This window comes from Otolemur garnettii, unplaced genomic scaffold (assembly GCF_000181295.1).
Source record: "Otolemur garnettii isolate 467f Iridium unplaced genomic scaffold, OtoGar3 scaffold00013, whole genome shotgun sequence".
Taxonomy (NCBI): domain Eukaryota; kingdom Metazoa; phylum Chordata; class Mammalia; order Primates; family Galagidae; genus Otolemur; species Otolemur garnettii.
In genome coordinates, this window is record NW_003852408.1 from 21646803 (window position 1) to 21667232 (window position 20430).

General features: G+C 41.2%; 1 protein-coding gene across 1 annotated transcript in view; it reads right to left on the bottom strand.

Moving 5' to 3' along the window:
• Positions 1 to 20430, bottom strand: part of UNC80 (unc-80 homolog, NALCN channel complex subunit) — a gene marked incomplete at its 3' end in the record, with an annotated part of 190042 nt that overhangs the window by 12025 nt on the left and 157587 nt on the right. Inside the window, exons 42-50 of the mRNA XM_023510374.1 lie at positions 19046 to 19226; positions 17730 to 17998; positions 16172 to 16306; positions 14518 to 14656; positions 13719 to 13815; positions 7732 to 7902; positions 4107 to 4199; positions 2728 to 2763; positions 2168 to 2386 (exon numbers count right to left, since the gene is read on the bottom strand). Of these exons, the coding sequence (XP_023366142.1) occupies positions 2168 to 2386; positions 2728 to 2763; positions 4107 to 4199; positions 7732 to 7902; positions 13719 to 13815; positions 14518 to 14656; positions 16172 to 16306; positions 17730 to 17998; positions 19046 to 19226 (1340 nt within the window). The remainder of the gene's footprint in view (positions 1 to 2167; positions 2387 to 2727; positions 2764 to 4106; positions 4200 to 7731; positions 7903 to 13718; positions 13816 to 14517; positions 14657 to 16171; positions 16307 to 17729; positions 17999 to 19045; positions 19227 to 20430) is intronic.

Here is a 20430-nt window from a genome sequence, read left to right on the forward strand (position 1 = left end):
AGGCGCCGAGCCGCCTTTTCTTCTATTAATCTACTTTTTTTTCAGGTAATTTTAAGTAAACCTTCAGAGGGTGAGGAGAATGTCTCATCTTGGCCCTTACAACAGATTTCTCATTCTTCATACTTAAAAAAAGTATTGTTTCACCAAATAACTGGTTATTTTTATCTTATTGACACCATCATTTTGTAATTAATCATTTTTCATTCATTGCTTTGATAACTCTGATGCTCAGGGTCAAATTTATGATTCATGAATAATTCCTCATGTGATCTCACATCAATTTCCTGTGGTAATTTATCATAAACATAATTTTTCTTGCTCACTTTTCACATTGTTCTGATTCTATATTTATATGTACTACCCATTGTATCCTATCTAAGTTGCTTCAAATCCTTGATAAACTGATAAATACATAAATGCATACATGTGATTATAGTATGTGCGACACTATATTATAGTTATTTTCTGTTTCTTGAATTGGACCGTGGAATCTTAAGGACCAGGACGTTATTTTAGACCCTTAGTGTGTAGCACAGTATTTGGATCATTTTCATTAGCTTTTTTTTTTTTTGGCCAGGGCTGGGTTTGAACCCACTACCTCCGGCATATGGGGCTGGCGCCCTACTCCTTTGAGCCACATGTGCCGCCCCATTTTCATTACCTTTAAGTATTCATTGTATCTTAGATCTGTGCCCGGCACTGAACTAAAGCTCTTAAAATTACAGCTCACTGGGCCTTTAATAAGCGTTGACCTCTAGAGGGAGCTCCAGGCCCCCCTGACTCTTGCTGTGCCCTCCCGCAAGGTGTCCTAACAGGATATAGGACAGTTAGTATTCCCTGGTGTCTCCCTCTCACACACACATACTTATTCATCTATTAGGAATCTTTTTCCCTTTCTCTCACAAAATGGCTGTTGGTAATAGTGATCTTCTGACTCTGGAAAAGCGATGTTTCTCAGTTTATATAATTACTTAGGTCAGCTAAGGTATCAAGGGGAAAGACAGCGGAGGGATTGAACAGGGCCCTGGGCTGCTATTGCAACAGGACCTTCACATTCCAAACTTCGGGACGTTCTCTGAAGGCGCCAGTCTAGGAGCAGAAATTCTCAGTGTGAAATAGTCTCTTCCCCATTACTGCACAAAGGGGAGTGAATATGTGCCCACAATTCAAAGAATGTGAAATTGGCATGAACAGAAAAGCGGCAGCTCTGCTCACTGCGCATGTCCGGCCCCGCCCTTCCCTTCACTGGGTACTTTCTAAATTTTTTCAAAGAATGATTTTTAAAAAGTCAACTGGGAAATTGGTGTGTTTTGTTAAATTGCAATCTTACTTCTGAGTGCAAGGACCTAGTTCTACCTTTAGCTTTATAGATGCATTGAACTTTCCAAGTGAGTCTTTTGTTACCCACGAAATTTCTTTCAAGGAATTTCTATGATCCTTTACAAACTGTTACAAATAGAAGGTCCTCTAGAATCACAAAACGTAAACAGGGACTTTAGCATGAGTAACAAGTAAGTGGCACCTCCATATGAAGGAGAGAATGTGAGTGCGTCAAGGTGTAACTCCGGGGCCTCTCCCTGGCACAATAGGAGTAAGATGCTTAAACGCTGACTGGCACAATCAGTTCAGAATTTTTACAAGGACGAGTTTTTTGGATTGTTGGAAGGCCATTAGCATGAGTATAAAGAGGATTTCAGGCCCAAGCAAAGTCTAGAAGGTAAAACTTCCTTTGGGTCTTGTTGCTGAGTGCGTAGGGAGTCTGGGGGCAGAATGAGTACTCCAGCAAAAAAAAGTAGTCACGCATTATTCATGTAAGAAAACCCAGGAGAGACACTGGACTCTCGTGAAAAATTGGAATCTAGGCAGTCAATAGAATTCAAGTGATGAAATTTGCCTTTCCCTTTCTTTTATTGAAAAGTAAATATATAGACTGTATTTTTTGTCCTAAGAACCCCCCACCCCATCCACTGTGAGATCCTGTTTGACAGACCTTATCTACACTTCACCAGATGGCTGGTATGTCATGTGTCCAAGTCCATGGAAACAAATTATTCTGAGTATCTTATGTTTTTATTCTGGAAACCTCCCAGCCCCGGCCAACACACCTACTCAGACACATGGCCCAAGCTATGTCCATGCTCAGGTGCAGGGAAAGCGAGGTCAGTACCTCATGTGGGACTTCACATCCAGCAGCTCCAGGGCGGTGACCCGGGGCTCTCCAGCCAGATTTTGCAAGATCTTCAGCCTTGGCCCACAGTGTTTATAGAATTCTGTGCAAATATTCAGCAGGGACTCCCGAGGCCTTCTGAACTCTTCCCGAGCAATTCGTTCATCCAGTTCCTCCCGGGGAAGGCCCTGCCCTTCCTCCAGTAGATGAAGGTTTTCCCTGGGAAATTATAAAAGATTAACTGGGGGTCTGAAAATGTGAGCATGTGGCCACTATGAGAGGAGGATATTACACTGAGGAAAAATACAAGATTCCCAATGAGTTAATGACTCGGTGGCATGAGGAGAACCTCATCTGAAGAATAAAGAAAGTTTATCAACCTAGAAGAGACTGTCATCCCGAATTGCGGTGGCTGTACATTAGTGGCTTCCTGGGAAATTACACAGAAATAGTATGTCATACTTCAATTAAATAAAATCTAATGGAATCATAACCCAGCTCAAAGACAATCATCTCAAGATGTCAGGACTGGTATAAAATTAGAGCAAGTCTTTCTGTACCTGATAAAGTGCAGTTTGGCTCCTTGTTCTGGGTACCTGGGAGTTAGAAAAATAGTCTGCATAACTATCAGAGCAAGAACAGGGTCCCTTAGCTGGGGCTGATTATTGACTGTTTCATATGAAAAGCACTTAAGCTGTAGAATGTATAAAAAACTACACATTCTGATAAGCTCATGAACATATACCTATTAATCCAAAACAGGAAAGTTTTATCTTTCATTGGGTTATGCACATGATGCAATTACAGCTGCTATGAAAGCTCTTTCATTGCCATATAATTTGGGTAAAGACAAACATTATAATAACATATACAAACTCCTAGACTGTGGCCAAATTACAGAAGTTCTTGGAATTTTGAAATCTCAGTCACAGTTTGAACATGGTGTGCTCTGAGATGATCAGTTGATGAAACATTGATGACTTCCTTTCATTTCTAGAGACTTATGATTTTATGATTCATTGATAAGACTGAGGCCTCTTTCTTCATGGACCATTCATCTAATATTTGAGCCTAACTCAATTTGCCTAGAGAAGGCCCTAAATATCACTTCAATTAGAGTATGTCATTTTTCCTTAATATAAGAAATTAAGGCATGAATTAACCATCCCATCAGTCAACCTGTAGCTGGGTTTAGAATTTACTCATTTTTTATTTTTAATATAAGCACATATTATGAATAGGGAATTCACTTTACATAAACAATGATATGCACTCAAAAATGTGCTTCCGAGAGAGCAGAAATTTGTTTAAGTTTCTCGTTATGATCTCCCTAACTACTTCATACTGGGAAAAGAGAACTTTCTCTTAAGCTAGTTTTGAGTGTGTCTTATCTTCCTTGGAGGAGGAAGCTAACTCTTTTGTTTGTGTTGGAGCATTTAAGGTTAACATAGCATGAAACAGGTAAAATATTAACTAGCATAAATAGTGCCTGAGTTACAGCAGGAGATTAAATCCACAACCACAGGAAAGCATCACTTGAGGATATAAGTCAAAGTTGTGAAGAAATGTCCATATAAAAGCAAGTTGGCTTTTACTGCCCTGGGGATGAGAAACCATCTTGGATTATTACTGTTTATTTGCCTTTTGTTGGGGGCAAATGAAATAATACTGGAATAGTTCAAAGACCACCCAGGAGGCAGAGACCATCTAGCCTGTTCATGCAAACAAATCGACACAAATAGCAATTAATGAAGATGGTCTGAATATCTTTTCAGTAAGTTCAAAAGAAGCCATGCTATTTTCTTGTGCTGCTAAACTTTCACCTTGGAGGTTTTCACACTCAGTATTGACTATTTTCAGGATTCCTTTCATTTCCAACAGCTGAAATTCAGCTTGTATGAAACTGAGAGATCATAGAGGAATAAGGTACGTGAATTACCTGGTGTTCACACCGGATGACATGGTGTGGTTGGCTGTGGTGGCTCCCTTGTGACCTTGGTCACACCTGCTCATCTGTGGGGCTGTCATGGGCCTGTAACAATGACAGCGATCACCACAAAACAACAACAAGTGGAAACATTTATGAAATCCTCATGTTAATGAGGTTCACATAAGTTTTAAGTTCGTTTTGGAGTCTTAAAACTAATATTCTGAGAGGCACGTTACAGGGAACGTTGATGCGCGGGGGTCTGTAAGCTCACCATGATTCAAGTTCTTCTGCTTCTTGACTTTGTGAGTAATAAACTGTAACTCTTCAGACAAGACATTTCTGAAATCAAACTTGTGAGTCAGAACTGATTGAGAGGTAAGTGCTCATTCTTCAATCCTGCAGGTACCAGGCAGTAAACCATTCTAGACCCTAAGTACAAGGCAAGGTTGTCTGGACCCCTTTGGCCACATGTGTCATATTCAACCACTCGGTTTTTCTAAGAAACTATCAAAAAGGTGAAAGAATTTTCTTAGTCAAAATTATACCTAAGGCTGTCCAAAAAGTGAGTAAAGTTGCTATTGATTTCAAGTAATTTAGATGCTTCGTAATAGATTTGAATCATCTTATTTTATATCTTCAGCATTTACTTTAAATATTAGGTAAAATTTGTCTCTGTATTAGCATTTGGGACATAAAAAGGATACTGCCATTATTCAAAGAAATGGCTTGTATGGAATCTTAGTCTCGCTTCTGTGTTGCTCATTCTGTATGCTAGGGATGGCTGGAGAACTAAGTTTTAACAGCCATAATCAGATCTTTTTTTTTCCATGACAAGCAGAATTTCAAGATGATTCCTAAGATCTTTGCCTCTTCCTGCTACTCCAGTGATTATGTTATTTTAAATGTCAAAAAGGCAAAGCATTCAGGTTGGTGTAATTTAATCACGCCAGCCTTTTATAAGCAGAGGGTTCTTTTCTAGCTGAGGGCCTTGAGGTCTGAAGCAAGAGCAGGATATACTGCACCACTGCTGGCTGGAAGACGGAGGGCGGCCATGTGAGAAGGAATGCAGGACTGTCCCTGTGTTCAGCCAGCAAGGAAATGGGGGCTCAGATCTAAAGGATTCTGCCAAACACCAGAGTAAGCTCAGAGGTGCTTTCCCGGACTTTCACACAAGAGCTCAGACTGACCAGCACTTGGACTCCTGCCTTGCGAAACACTGAGCAGAGAACCTGAGAACCCACTTGAGACTTCCTGGGTTTCTAGTCTACAAAACTGTGGGATAGTTTGTTGGTTTGTTTGTGTTATTGTTTGTTTGTTTGTTTTTTGAGACAGTCTCAGTCTGTCACCTGAGTTAGCGTGGCATAACCTCAGCTTAGCTCACAATAACCTCAAACTCCCAGGTTCAAGCAATCCTCCTGCCTTAGCCTCCCGAATAGCTGGGACTACAGGCACCTGCCACTATGCCCAGCTAATTTTTCTATTTTTATTAAAGATGGAGTCTTGCTTTGTTCAGGCTGGTCTTGAACTCTTGAGCTCTAGGGATCCTCTGGCTCAGCTAGGATTACAGGTATGAGCCACCGTGCCTGGCCAATGAACATATTTTGTTTTAAGCCTCGGTTTGTGGTAATGTGTTATACAGCAATAGAAAACTAATATACTTGTAATATACTTATTTATGTAATAATGCTTAATTAATTGTTAAATTTCTGGTTTTGTTTGTTTGTTTGTTTTGTTTTTCTGAGACAGAATCTCACTCCATTGCCCTGGGTAGAGTGCTATAGTGTCACAGAGTATAACAACCTCAAACTCTTAGGCTCTCAAGTAGCTGGGACTATAGCCAGGCAACAATGCCTGGCTAGTTTTTCTATTTTTAGTAGAGATGGGGTCTTGTTCTTGCTCAGGCTGGTCTCAAACTCCTGAGCTCCAGTGATCCACCTGCCTCAGCCTCCCAGAGTGCTAGGATTATAGGCCTGAGCCACCATGGCTGGGCTGTTAAATTTCTTTTCTCAAGATAAAGGAATTAGGAGTGTGGACATGAAGGGGATTTTTATCTTCTTTTTGTAAAAACAATGAAGCCAGTTTTGTTAGAACTCCCAACCCAATGAAGCTAGTCTTCTGCTCCACCAAAATATTAAGTGCACTGAAATATTCAAAGTCACAGAATTTTAAATGTCAGGGCTCCCTTCATAACTGTTCATGAATTTTTGGGTAAGTCAATTTTGGATAAGTTCATTGACTTATCCTTTTAAAAATGAATAGAAAGGAAGAAAGCCCCACCAGTATAAACCGTGAGGAGGAGTAACTAAAGGACCACTTTTCGTCTGTCCTCCAGTTGTCGGAGGGACCTAGTGAACAACCAGACGGACGCGGAAGGGAGCGTGTGAGTCTTATGTTACTTGTCAGGCCTTCCTTCCCCAGGACGTTCACGAAATCACCCGCAAAGGAAACACTGGGGCTGTTTCCATTAGAAAAGGCAATTTGAGCGCGGGGCTGTCTGCTCCCCCGCTTCCCATTTCCTCATGTAGGTCCCTCTGAGCATTTCAGGATGACAGTCTGTCCAAGGCTACCTTCTGCTTGCCCATGCAGGCAGTGAAGCTCATGATTACAAACCAGACATAGACTGATGTTAATGAGTGACAATCTCGCTCACTCTCTCACCTGCTGGTACGTGCTGGAAACATCCTCCCTGGAGGCAAGGACTTCCCTCTCTTCCCTCTTACCCACACAGCAAGATAAATCTGGGGAAGTTGGTGCCTTCTGGTGGGGGCATTGATAGAATTTTGTGCTTTGAATTTGGCAGTTTAGACTGGACACAGAGCATGGCAGGGTGGAATGGATGGAGAAGGAAAGCCGGTCACAGGCATAGTGCCCATATCCACTGTCCCCCGTGCCCACTCCATGTTTTGTCCCATCCAGAGCCCCCATCTTTCCCTTCTATGCCACATGGCAACTCAGTTCCTTGGCTTCTGCACCAAGGACCTTGTCACAGGACTAACTTCCCGAACTCTGTGGAGGGCTGAACGCTGCTGCCAATTTACCTTTCTGTTCCCAGAATTCTCAACCCCCTCTCCAGACATTATTTAGTCCCGTCCTACAGAGAGTCCGTTAATTCTATTGTCAGAATAAAATTCTGATCTTTATATTTGATCAGAATAGTTTCTTCTAAATTTCAGTTAGTTTCTGAAATTATAGTAATAAAACACAACTCTTCACAAATAGGAAAATGATAAAAGTTTGCTCAGTTAGAATTGCAGACATTTCATGTCTCGTAAAGTAACATAATAACTCATAAAAAGGTGGATGACAATTTTATAGTTACTCAATTGGCCCTTTTACAAGGGATTTGTTTACCACTGGGTTAAAACTGTCAGAGAAGCTCAGCAAGCTATTTGCAAATGTGTGTCTAACAATGATAGCAAATATTATTATTACTTCTACTGCTATTTGAAGTACTTAGCACTATTTATCCAAGTCACTTAGAGACTGTTTGCAGTTATAAGCCATAATAGGCTGTGTTTGGGTAGGTATCTGTAAAGGAAGACTGGGTCATAGAGATTTTAGCCTAATTTTTCCTTCATCTTTTCAGTGGACACATATGGTTTCTGGCTGTGGTGGTTTCTGCCAATGGGATTACCTGGTGAGGACCTCCACGCTGTACAGAAGGGCCTGCAGGGATGTCGCAAGAGCAGCGGTGGCAGCGATCTCCTCTCGGGCAGCGGGGACTGTCTCCACCTGCGATGTCTGCCTCTTTAGCTTCTGTAGGTAACATGGAACTAGAGCTTCCAAGACCATCAGCATCTGAAGACTTTAAGGAACAGAAAGAAAAACCAAGTCACATTTTGCGTTCTATTTTTGTTGGATGTGCCATATTTAGGATCATGGAGAAATGAAGAGCCTCTAGACATGAAGTTCTAAGCTCCCTTGCTGCCCTACCCAAACCAAAAGTAGCTACAAACGCTGGAAATGTTGACCAACATTAGTGAATTAATCAAACTCCTGCTAAAAGAGGATGGCTCCTGCCTTAAGGAAGCATGCGATCTAGCCAGGGGAATTAGTTACTCCCATGTGCTGATAAACAGGTGATAGAACAACAAAATGAGAAGAGGTGAAGCCCTACAGTCCATAGGGAAACAGGCTTCAGAATCAGCAATAAAGCCTTCTAGTGAGGAATCTGCTGAGAGTGATTTTCTAGCTAAAACCCTTTTGAAACAACATAAAAACCTTTCCTGAGAGGCTGGCTTCCTAAAACCTGAACAATTTAGAGCAAGAGCGTTTGGAAACAGCCATTGCGATGAGGTCTGACAGTGCCTGCTTCCTGGAGTGAGTGAACACTGGTCACTGAATGTGTGAGGACCCACACTCAATTTGTAACAGCCTTGGGAGGTCAGAAACATCACCTCCAAAGGAGAAAAAAAGTCTGTATCAAGTCCTAAAATGAGAGGAGAGGTACATGGGATAGGACATTTCAAGTGTTACTAGTCAAATTGCCTAAAATTCTTGAAAGCTCTCAAGCTCATATTTGAGAAGTGCTATGAATCCAAGAGGAATAAATGAAAAGAAAATCCAAGTAGGTGCATCACAGTCAAATGCTGAAAATATCAGGCAAGGAGGAAATGTTAGAAGTAGCCAGAGAAACATTAACTGCAAATGAGCAATAAGACCTAATACTGGCTTGGCGCCTGTAGCTCAAGCAGCTAAGGCGCCAGCCACATACACCAGAGCTGGCGGGTTCAAATCCAGCCCGGGCCTGCCAAACAACAGTGACAACTACAACCAAAAAATAGCTAGGTGTTGTGGCGGGCGCTTGTAGTCCCAACTACTTGGGAGGCTGAGGCAAGGGAATCGCTTAAGCCCAGGAGTTGGAGGTTGCTGTGAGCTGTGATGCCACGGGCACTCTACTCAGGGGGACAGCTTAAGGCTCTGTCTCAAAAAAAAAAAAAAAATACTATATTTCAACAGAGATGATGAAGTCAGTAGAAAATGGAATATTTTCTTTAAATTGTTAAAAAAAATGCCAGTATAGACTTGTAGATCAGAATAAACTTTAAGAAGCCTGAAAATTAATAATCTAAGTGTCCCTCTTAAGTTAGAAAACAACAAATAAAGCCCCAAGAAAATCAAAAGTAGAGGGTAAAAAGCAGAAAACAAACCTATATTTTACAATAGCAAAAATTAACAAAGCCAACAATACCGCTTCTTTGAGAAGGGAAATAAAATCAATAACCTTAAAAGATTGATCAGTTAAAAAAAAACAGAGAAGAAAACACCCAACATCAGAAATAAAAAAGTAAACATGATACAGATCCTACAGTCATTAAAATAATGAGAGAATATCGGGAATAAATTTATAGCAAAGAATTTAGGTACTTTGGTGAAATAAAAAAAAAATCCAGAAATGTCACCAAAATCAACACAAGGACAGAGAAGGTTAATGGTAAAACTGTCCCATAGATGACATTACTCACATTTTTGCACATGAATTCTACTCAGTAGTTTGGAAAAATAAAATGTTAATCTAAATCAAATTCCTTCAAAGGATAGAGTTTTTAAAAAGGGGGAGGAAGACACATTTTCCATCTCATTTTATGCAGTCCCACTTACTCTTCATACCTTTGATACTATAGCTTGACAAAGGCTCTCTAACAAGGGGGAATCACAAATAAACAACGGAAAAAGTTCACTGATAGGTGGTGAATCAAGTAGAGGATAATCAAGCACTTGCAACTTTTGTATAGACCTGTCCAGAATTGTTTTACAGTGAATGGCATGGAGCTGCTTAAACAGCTCTTAACACACCTGACTCCCCATGATCCTGGTAAGAAAGCCTCTTTTAAAAAAAGGATAGAAATTATAGACAAATCTCTCTCATTAACACCGTTGTGAAAATGCTAAAACATCCACAATCAAATCCAGCAATACCAAAAAGTAGTAATATGTAATATGTAATATACAACTCAGTTTGGGCTTATTCTTAGGGAGGCAGGGAAGTTTTAACTTTGAAAATATTAGTGTAACCTGCCACATTTAGAAAATAAAGGATAAGGATAAGGATGGTGCCTGTGGCTCAAGGAGTAGGGTGCCGGCCCCATATTCTGGGGGTGGCAAGTTCAAGCCCAGCCCCAGCCAAAACTGCAAATAAATAAATAAACAAACAAATAAAGGGAAAAAAAATCATATAATCATCTCTATTGACAGAAGAACATTTGGTAACATTTATTAAGAAAACTCAAAGTAGGCTTGGTGCCTGTGGCTTGGCTCAAATGGTTAAGGCTCCAGCCACATACACCTGAGCTGGTGGGTTCAAATCCAGCCTGGGCCGACCAAACAACGACGACAGCTGCAACCAAAAAATTGCCAGGTGTTGTGGTGGGCGCCTATAATCCCAGCTACTTGGGAGGTGGATGGAGGAGACTTGCTTGAGCCCAGGAGTTGGAGGTTGCTGTGAGCTGTGATGCCACAGGCACTCTACCCAGGGCGACAGCTTGAGGCTCTGTCTCAAAAAAAAAAAAAGAAAACTCAAAGTAAAGTAGGAATAGAAGGGGGCTTCCTTAATCTTATGAATAAATTATAACAAAATCCTGTAGCAAATATTATTCTTAATGTTGAAATACTGAAAATTCACTCCCCACCATTCAGATATCAGAAATGAGAGAAAGATCCCACCACCATCACTTCTACTCAGTTTTGTATTTGAAGTTCTACCCAGTGCACTAAGGCCAGAGAAAGGAATCAGAATTATTAGAATTAGGAAGGATGAAATGTAACTGTCATGATTTGTAGATGATATGGCATGATTAATTAAATGGAAAACATTAAGAAAGTCTATATAGCAAATAAAAGGTACTAACAATCTCATTGAAAAATGGGCCAAAGACTTCAACAGGTGCTTTGCAAAAATAGATATCTAAATTTTGATAAATATCTGATAAGCTTCCAAGCCTTTTAATTATGCAAGAGGAAAATGGAAATTGAAATTATAATGGAAACCCAGCAAAATAGCTACAATAAAAAGGCTGCAAGTGTGATGAGGCTACGGAGTACGAGAAGGTTTACATACTGCTCGTAGGAGTGAAAATTAATACAGCCACTTTGGACAGCTTTTTGGTAGTATTTGCTTAAATAAAACAAACATATTCCATAACCTAGTATTGCATTTCCATCCACAGAAATGCATATGTACATATGTGTATACAAAGACATATTCAAAAACATCACTGCAGCATTATTTAATAATAGCTTCAAACTGGATGAAATAAAAATATCAACAGAGAAAAAAGCATATTGTGGCCTAATCATACAATGGAATATTATAAATGAAATAATATTGTAGCTACTTTTACTGCCTGACTTATTCAATATTATCTCATGAGCGTCCGTACGGTAGTAACAGTAGTTTGTTCTTTTTCATTTATTTCTGAACTCAGAAACAGGCAAAACTGATTGATCATTTTTGAAAACAGGATAGCGGTGCCTCCATCTGATTTTTCAATCTATGTGGTGGTTCTATAGATGTGGTAACATTATGAACATTCATGAAATTGTAAAATTATAATTTTTAAACTTTTAATATGAATATTAAACTTCAAATCATTTATTTAAAAAGAATTTAGGGCAGCGCCTGTGGCTCAAAGGAGTAGGGCACTGGCCCCATATGCCAGAGGTGGTGGGTTCAAACCCAGGCCCAGCCAAAAACTGCAAAAAAAAAAAAAAAAAGAAGAATTTAAGCACAACAGGGACTTTGCTACAATTGTTGAAGTCCTTTGTACCTATTCCAGGGAGAGAACAGGGAACAGCTGCATAAGAATTCCTGACTCCACCCAGGTGTCAAGAAGCCCCCTGCTGTAAATTGAGCAGAATGGGAAATTAGGGAAGATTTAAAAAAATTTTTAACTTGAGAATACCGGATTTTCACCTTTAACTCACAATGATGGGGAATTTACAAACTTTGATTCCTCCTGATTTCAACATATTTGTTTTTAACTTGAAAGAGAATTCAAGTTAAAAGAGAGAATCTCATGGGGAACTTAGTAAAATTAGACCTTTTAGTTCAACTTGATGTTGGTTCTCTTAATGTTGTCACTTAATCTCAAGGCAGAATCCTTGAAACATCCTATTGGCAATGCAGCAGAACACATTTGGACCAGAAAATTGAATGGGGAGTAGATTTTATTTATTTATTCATTTTTCTGAGACAGCGCCTCAAGCTATCGCCCTGGGTAGAGTGCTATGACATCACAGCTCACAGCAACCTGCAACTCCTGGGCTTAAGCAATTCTTTTGCCTCAGCCTCCCAAGTAGCTGGGACTACAGGTGCCCACCACAACTCCCAGCTACTTTTTGGTTATAGTTGTCGTTGTCTGGCAGGTCTGGGCTGGATTTGAACCTGCCAGCTCTAGTGTATGTGGCTGGTGCCTTAGCCACTTGAGCTACAGGTGCCGAGCCAGATATTTTGTTTTTTGAGACAGAGTCTCACTCTGTCTCCCAGGTTAGAGTGCCGAGGCATCACAGGTCACAGCAACCTCAAACTCTTGGGCTTGAGCAATCCTCTTGCCTCAGCCTCTCAAGCAGCTGGGACTACAGGCTACACCATAATGCCTGGGTAGGTTTTCTATTTTCAGTATAGGTGGGGTCTCACTCTTGCTCAGGCTGGTCTTGAACTCCTAAGCTCAAGTGATCCACCTGCCTCAGCCTCCCAGAGTGCTGGGATTACAGGCGTGAGCCACCACGCCCAGCTGGAGTAGATTTTACACTCAGCGGAGCATGGACGTGGTTACTAGCAGGGCTTTTGTCCTTCCTGCAACCTCTGCAGGAGCAGCAGGAAGGTGGAAGCAGGACCATCTCCAGGACTGCAGGTTCGGTCCCTGCAGGTGACAGCTGCACCTCTGGTTGTGCAGCATAATGTTTAATTCCCATCTTTTAAAGTGACACAAAGCTGGGAAAGTTGGGGGGAACATTCCTTACTCATTCCTCATGTTTCCTTCCAGAAAAGAGAATTCAATAAACATGGACCCTAACTCCTCTTGGCCCTTTTCATTCTGATCTGGGCCAGAGGGAAAGACTCTGGGGCATTAGTGTAAGGATATATTGGGCATAATCACCTTGGCTCCTTCCTTCTTCCTGGAAGAGCTTGCTAACAGTAAATCTTTAATTAAGGGATGAAATTTCTATCAGCCCAGAGCCAACATTCTTGAGTGCGGATGACTCACTCTCCAGGGGAGTCTTTCGGATTCCCTGCACTTGCTAAAACGAATGGCAAGGTTTATATTCTTGCCCTTTGTGTGACAGGAGTTCTTATTGTTCGCTGGAGGGGGTTTTTAACTATCTGTTTTGAAATTTTGTTTGCCACTAGTTTGTGTTACATCTGAGGAAAATATTTTCTAACAAGTCGAAACATCTTATTGTCTGGGTAAATTCCATATAAGGAGATTTCAAATGAATGAAGATTTACCATATTTTCCAGAACCTCTACTAGGACAAGTTTCCTAAATTATAGTTTTTAAACATTTACTTGCCAGGATGTTCCAGATGGATATTACCAAACATCACCTTTATATTCATTCCATTTTATTGCCTTTGCCATATTTACTTATCACACGGCACAGAATAAAGAGGTGCAATCACCTTCTGAAAGATTCAGGGGCGTAAGCCACCACAGTAACACAGAGCTTAATGGCCTCACTGATAGAGAACGTCAGATCTTCATTTCCGTAGCAGAAATCTGAACAAAAAACAAGTCAAGGCAGGCACACAATCAGAGTGGATTCTCCTGGGGATAAAGAACTCTCATTCCTAACTTTACCTTTCCTGTTACATTTTGTAGCTTTTTCTTGGTCAGGTTTTATTCTTCAACTGTGAAAGCTATTAAGTTCTTCATCTAAAGGGAATAAAATTCTGTTTTCTACTTTTGAACAATAGCATGAAAAATAAAAGTACTTCTCGGGGTGGGTTTTGAAATCTCACCTAATTGGAAACATTAAAGGGCATTTAAACGCTCTAAGATAAAACATGAGGTTTTACCTTTGAATTACCTCTAGTTCTACACATTCCATGATAATAAAAGACCATTTTGGAGGGTCATTTACTTAGAATTACCCAAAGATAATGCAACTTTCTGAAAACTGCAGTGCTAGAGCAGTAATCTACTGAGCACCATTTTAATATAATTTTTACGGCAGAGAATTTCTTACTCCTGAATAAGAAATTTTAGAAAAACAGACAGAAAAATGTATTCATTCAATTTATACCACTGTTCCATTTATTTTTGTTGTTTTTATTTAGGTCTATATATAACTATAAATTTATATAGATTAATAGATATACATATATCTGTATGTAGTATGTGTGAGTGAGTGTGAGTATGTGTTTGTATACTTAGCAAGTCCAACAAGAAAAAGAATGTCAAGGCAAATTCTGTTTTTACCTAATGACTTAAGAGGCTTTTCAGCTTTGACCAGCTCTAAGATGTCTAATATATCAGTGGTCTCTCCCTCCAGCGACTGCAGCAAATCAAACAGGCACTGAGCGGACACACCTTTGCTGGGCCCGTTATTGGCAGCATCCTGTATAAAGAAAAACAATTTTGGTTTATAATTTGACAGGAATCAAATTTTATAGTGCTGTCAGCAATAGCCATTACATCATCTGTCTGGTATTCAGCCTACGTAATCTTTCATCCGACGGTACTGTTGCAGCGTGATTTTTAGAGTGGCACACCTGACTTTTAAGGAATCGAAATGCTACTCTGATACAAAAGAGATCATTATGGGAACTCATAAAAAACACAGCAATATGTGAATTGCCACAAAATTCATGCCAGTGGATCCTCTGGTGTAAGACTGTGGAACTAAGGAAATTTCTAGAAGAGGTTGATTGGGCCACACGTTTGAGGGAACATATGTTTATTTTAACTAACAACTCTGGGCATTTCACAGGTCTTGTTTGAAAATATATCCTCAAAATGAGATGCTTGCTATTTCAAATCTATTTAGAATGCTTGATTGATTCATTGAAACAATAGTAGATCTTAATTTTTAATTTCAAATCTATTTAAAATGCTCTGATTGATTCATTGAAACTATTGTCTACACTGAGGTTATAGCAAACCAAAGTCAAAACCCAATCAAAAGCCAAAAACCAAACAATAACCACAACCCCAAACAAACAAGCAAACATAAAAACAGAGGGTCTTGCTTTCATGGTGGTGGAGATACACATGAATGAAACAAACACACGTATAATGTGAGAAGCGGCAGATGCTCTGGAGAAAAAAAATACATCAGGGTAGGTGACAGACAACGGCAGCAGGAAATAGGACTTGTGAAAGCCTCCTTTTACCCTTTCTTACTTTCCATCCTCCTTACGAAGTGAATACAAAACAACTAGAGAATTGGTCTGTTTGCATCTTAAAAGCTGAGATGAGGTTTGTAGAGAAATGTCAGAGAGAAATGATAATCTTGTTGAAAGAGAAATGATTTATGGTATGACTGGTTGAAGAAGGAGAGTGGAGGGACTGAATACACAAACTGAAAATGGCCAGACAATATATAAAAATAGGACTCTGACTCACAGCCCCTCCAACCTGCCCAGAAAATCAACTCATTGTCTACAACAAACAGTCCAGGAAGCCAGCCTGATATGAGTCAGGCTTGTCGGAAGTCAGACCACTAGCTGGTGTGGCTATCAAACGATAACCCCTGTAATAATGGGCCTGACATGGCCAGGACTTGATTTCATAACTGACAGCTTTCCTAATTTTTGTCCTCCTCACTAACATAAGACCAGTAAGAGAAAGGCAAATACACCTGTACCCCTAACTGATCACATAGGATGCTTTGCTTCTAGCTACTTCACCCAAAGCTTCCCCAGGCCGAGCGCCTCCGATCAAGGCATACCTGAAGATTCCTCTTTCCTCCTGTATAAAGCTTACCCCCTCCTCTGCCTGCCTCCATCTCTGCCCAAAACACGTGACAATAGCTGACTCCCTTGCTACAGTAAACTTGGAATAAAGGAATAAATGGCCTTTGCTTCTTTTCTCATTTGGTTGGTCTTCACTGATTTCCACAGAGCTTACTCACAGGAAATTCCAGGAGAGGGGCCACACTAGCAAACAGCTGGAGCACAAAGGGCTTGCGGTGCAGAATGTAGAACTGGTGGCAGGCAAATTCGATGGCTTGACGCAACTGGGGATTGCTTTCGTAGTCAGAGTACACCTATGGAAAAACGCCACGTGTTCACAAAATGCCTTGATAACGCATGAAAGGTGTGTTTGCTGTTAAAACTCAAAGCCATGGGAAGCATGGAGGGAGATGGCTAATTTCCTAGGTGGTAGAGGGGGGTGTAAAATGGTATAAACTTTCTTGAGAGAAATTTGGTAATATACATAAAAATCCTAAAAACTCTAAATACATTTTTGTTCCCACCGGGAAGCTTAAGACTAGGAATTCACCTCACGGAAAAAACTAGGTAAGTTTACAAAGATGTATATATAAGACTGCTTGCTGCAGGCCTGTTTGTACTAGTGGAAAATTTGAAACAACTTAAATTATTTCTTAATGGTAGTTGGTAAGTAAATTGTGGTACATGCAAATAATGGAATACTGAGCAGTAATTTTTAAAATTCTATAAAGTTAAGTGTAGCTACATAAAAAAATGCACTAGATACACCTAAAGTCACATGGAAAAGGTAGGTTAAAAACTTGAAGATATGGTATAGTCCAACTTTTGTTCTTCTAAAAGAGCATGTGTACACACACGTATGCGTATGTGCGCTTATGTAAGAGAGTGCTACGATTTTCAAGAAATGTAAACAGTGTTATCTGCGAGGGAAGATGACAGGTCATTGTTTTTCTTCTCAAACTTACTTTCTCTTCTGAATTTTATAATAAGCATAACTAGTTTTGGTAAAAGAACTTATTAAAAATATCGCAGCAATTTAAAAATAGAGTCCTGAGATAGTAAGAGTGAACTTCTTGCCCCCATAAGTTAAGCAACCCCCACTTTTCATACATATGTATTACTTTCATAATTTTTATTAAAACTTGCCCCAGAACTAAGATAAGCCCCCTAGGCCCTGCCTGAATTTTGTTTAATACTCCTAAATGTAGCCAGATACATATTTTTAATACATGAACAAGTAGAAACTGTTCCTGCTAAATTCACCTGCTCCAATCTTAACATACCAAATTTAGTGGCAGTGACAATGTCCATTCAGACAGAGGTCAGAGAATCCCTCGGGGAAAAACGTCAGCTGAGCACTTGGCATGCATTTGACTCAAGCAGCGTACTTCTCAAACTTTCTAAAGCATCAGAATCACCTGGAGGTCTTATTAAAAATGCAGATGACTGGGCCTTTACCCCAGTGTTTCTGACCCAAAACATCTGAGACAGGCCTAAGTTCCCAGTTGATACTGAAGCTGCTGGTCCACAGACCACGCTTCAAGAATCACTGGTCTTGAAAGATGGAGAAAGCATATTCCCAAGTCTGGGGGAATCTCAGAATAGAATGGGATTTCTGTGCCTCCTGTTGTCACAAAAGAAATAACTCTATTATTGAAAGTGTTAGATCTTACTGAATGACCAGACATGAACAGGACTGAGATTCGTTTTCTGGCTGGGAGAGGAGATTCTAGGCACCTGCAGCATGGTGGGGAGAATCCACTGGTAGCCGCTGAGAGAGAAGAGGTGATTGAAGTGCACGGCGGTGTTGATGACGGTGGCAGCGTACTGCCTGAGCAGGGCACTGTCTTCGGGGTGCAGGATCAGAGCCCCATTAAACACGTTGAGGAAGAGCATGATCTCATCTCCCCAGGGAAACTCGCTGGGCATACCCAGAAACATCTCCTCCAGGAGCTGGATCCACAGGCTTTTCTGGAGAGTGTCGAGTCCAAACAGCTCCTTCCCAGCTGTGAGAACACGAAATGCAGAATTAGCCCCACACAGTCTCCTTAGCCTGTGAGTACTGAGGAGGGTGCTGCTGCTCTCCACGGGTGGGTTCCAGCTCCCGGACAAGAAGGGCTCCTGCTGAAATGCCTTTCAGCACGATGTTCCTGGCATTGCAACAGCACCTCCTAGTTCTCAAAGGAAGAATTCAATCACCTCTTTAAATTCTTTGGGTAAGACAGGGTGGGCATTGGCAGCATTTTGCTGCAAAATAAGCTGTGGCTTTGAGAAAAAATGAGTTATTTCAGCTAGAAAATGGCGGCGCTAAGACTAGAGCTGGATTTCCAATGACTGGGCAGACTAGAGCCCTTCCCACTGTTGCTCTGTAGCTTCTGGCTGAGGACACAGCGATGCTGGTTCAAGTAAACTATCCCAAATTCTTCATAACTGAGTAACAGGGCGAGATTCCAAAGTGGGTCTCTTTCTGTTTTTCTGTCTCTGTCACTCTCTCAATTCCGATATAATTTAAAGTAAGATGCAGGTATTAAATGTAGAGTTCAATGGCTTTTGACAAAAATCGACTCCTGTAACCAACACGCAGCCAAAGCATAGGCAATTTTCTTCCCCTCGGAATGTTCTCTCACGTCCCTTTCTAGGAAACTCATTCCCTCCCGACCCAGAGGCAGCCCCTGTTATGATTTCCCTGACCCTCAATTAGTTCTGCTTCTTTCTGAACGTCATATAGATATCCGGTCATTTCTAATCCAAGTCCTCCCCTCTTCCCTCACGATACCACCAGCTACTTATGACTAACTTAGAGCAGTGGTCGCCAGCGGTGTCAGCATCACCTGGGAACTTGTTAGAAGTGCAAGTTCTGACACCCGGAGCTGGAGGAGTGGGGGCAGCTATCTGTGATTTAACAGGTCCCCCGGGCATTTCTAAGGCACACTCAAGTTTGACAGCCACTGGCTTACACAACTGTCTGCTGGGTAAGATGCTCTCCAGCCGAGAACAGAACAAGGGCAGAGTTAGAGAAGCCAGAGGGAAGATGCTTCTCTCTCACGTAATACCTTGCGGATCGCTGAAGAGGGAAAACTCAGCATCGATAGCACTCCGGGGGAAGGAGGGCAGTCGGAGGAGGTCTTCCTGCAGCATGGACACGTGGGACTGTTTGTGGGCCGTGGGGATCTTCTGGGTTAGGGAGATGAGAAACAGCACCCGCCCCACTTCCTCCAGCTTCCGCGTGAACACCTGGGGGAAAGCAGAATCAGGGCCCACGAAAGGCAGAGTTAGAACTCGGAAATTCTACAGGGAAGAGACTGAAGGAAAAGCGTTAATGGCAAGCCAGGTGGATAAAATAAGAGGGGAAAAAGTGAAATGAGGGAGAATTTTTTTTCTTCATCACACAGAAAGAGCAAACAATACTTAATTGACCCTCATGTCCCGCTTCTGCCTCGTCTGCAAAAGGAAGTATTCCTCACGGAGTTTGCAGGCTGGAGGAGCACAAGGCCAGCATTGTCGGGAAGAGTTCAATATTAAACAGAACCCATTTGTTTGGATATTATAATTTGGAGGATTTTCTCTAACAGGGAGCTGGTCAGTTTCAATTGCTTCTACCATTTCTACCAAATGCCTAAGTATTTCCTGGCAGTTCTGGTTCTTTCCTCCCTCCTTCCCTTCCCTCCTTCCTTTTTTTAGACAGAGTCTCACTCTGTTGCCCAGGTTAGAGTGCTATGGCATCAGCCTAGCTTGCAGCAACCTCAAACTCCTGGATTCAAGTGATCCTCCTGCCTCAGCCTCCCCAGTAGCTGGGACTATAGCGCCCACCACCATGCTCAGCTAATTTTTTCTATTTTTAGTAGAGATGGAGGGAGGGTCTCACTCTTTCTCAGGCTGGTCTCGAACTCCTGAGTTCAAGGGATCCATCTGCTACATCTCAGATGGCTAGGATTACAAGTGTGAACCACCAAGCCCAGCCTCTGGGTTTATTCCTTAAAAAACAAGCAAACAAAAAAACCCCCAAAAGACTGAAATGGGATTCAGAAGAGTTTTCTTGGGACAAAGCTGATGAGCCCTAAGTTGGTGCCCCTTCAGTCCCGAGTTTTGATGCTGTGCACATAGGGCTCTCGGTCCCTTCTATAGTTCCTCTCTACGTGATACTTGAGGGGAAGAGGAATATGATTAGACTGTGCGTATGCAGCGAGCAGCTGCTGAGGACACTGCCGAGCTGGACACACCGGTCTCGGTATTATTATCTCCCTGAGGAACTTAAAAAGAAGACGTAAGGTTTCAACTTGGAGTGTACATACAGTAGGAGCCCCATTTTAGGGCATTCTTTTAAACCAGAAGCTGGGACAATTTGGGGAGAATTGTTTTGGAAATTATATTTAAAATCTCACAGTTTTGCCCAACATCTCACACCTTGCCACTCATTCAGGATTTTCTTTCTTTTAAA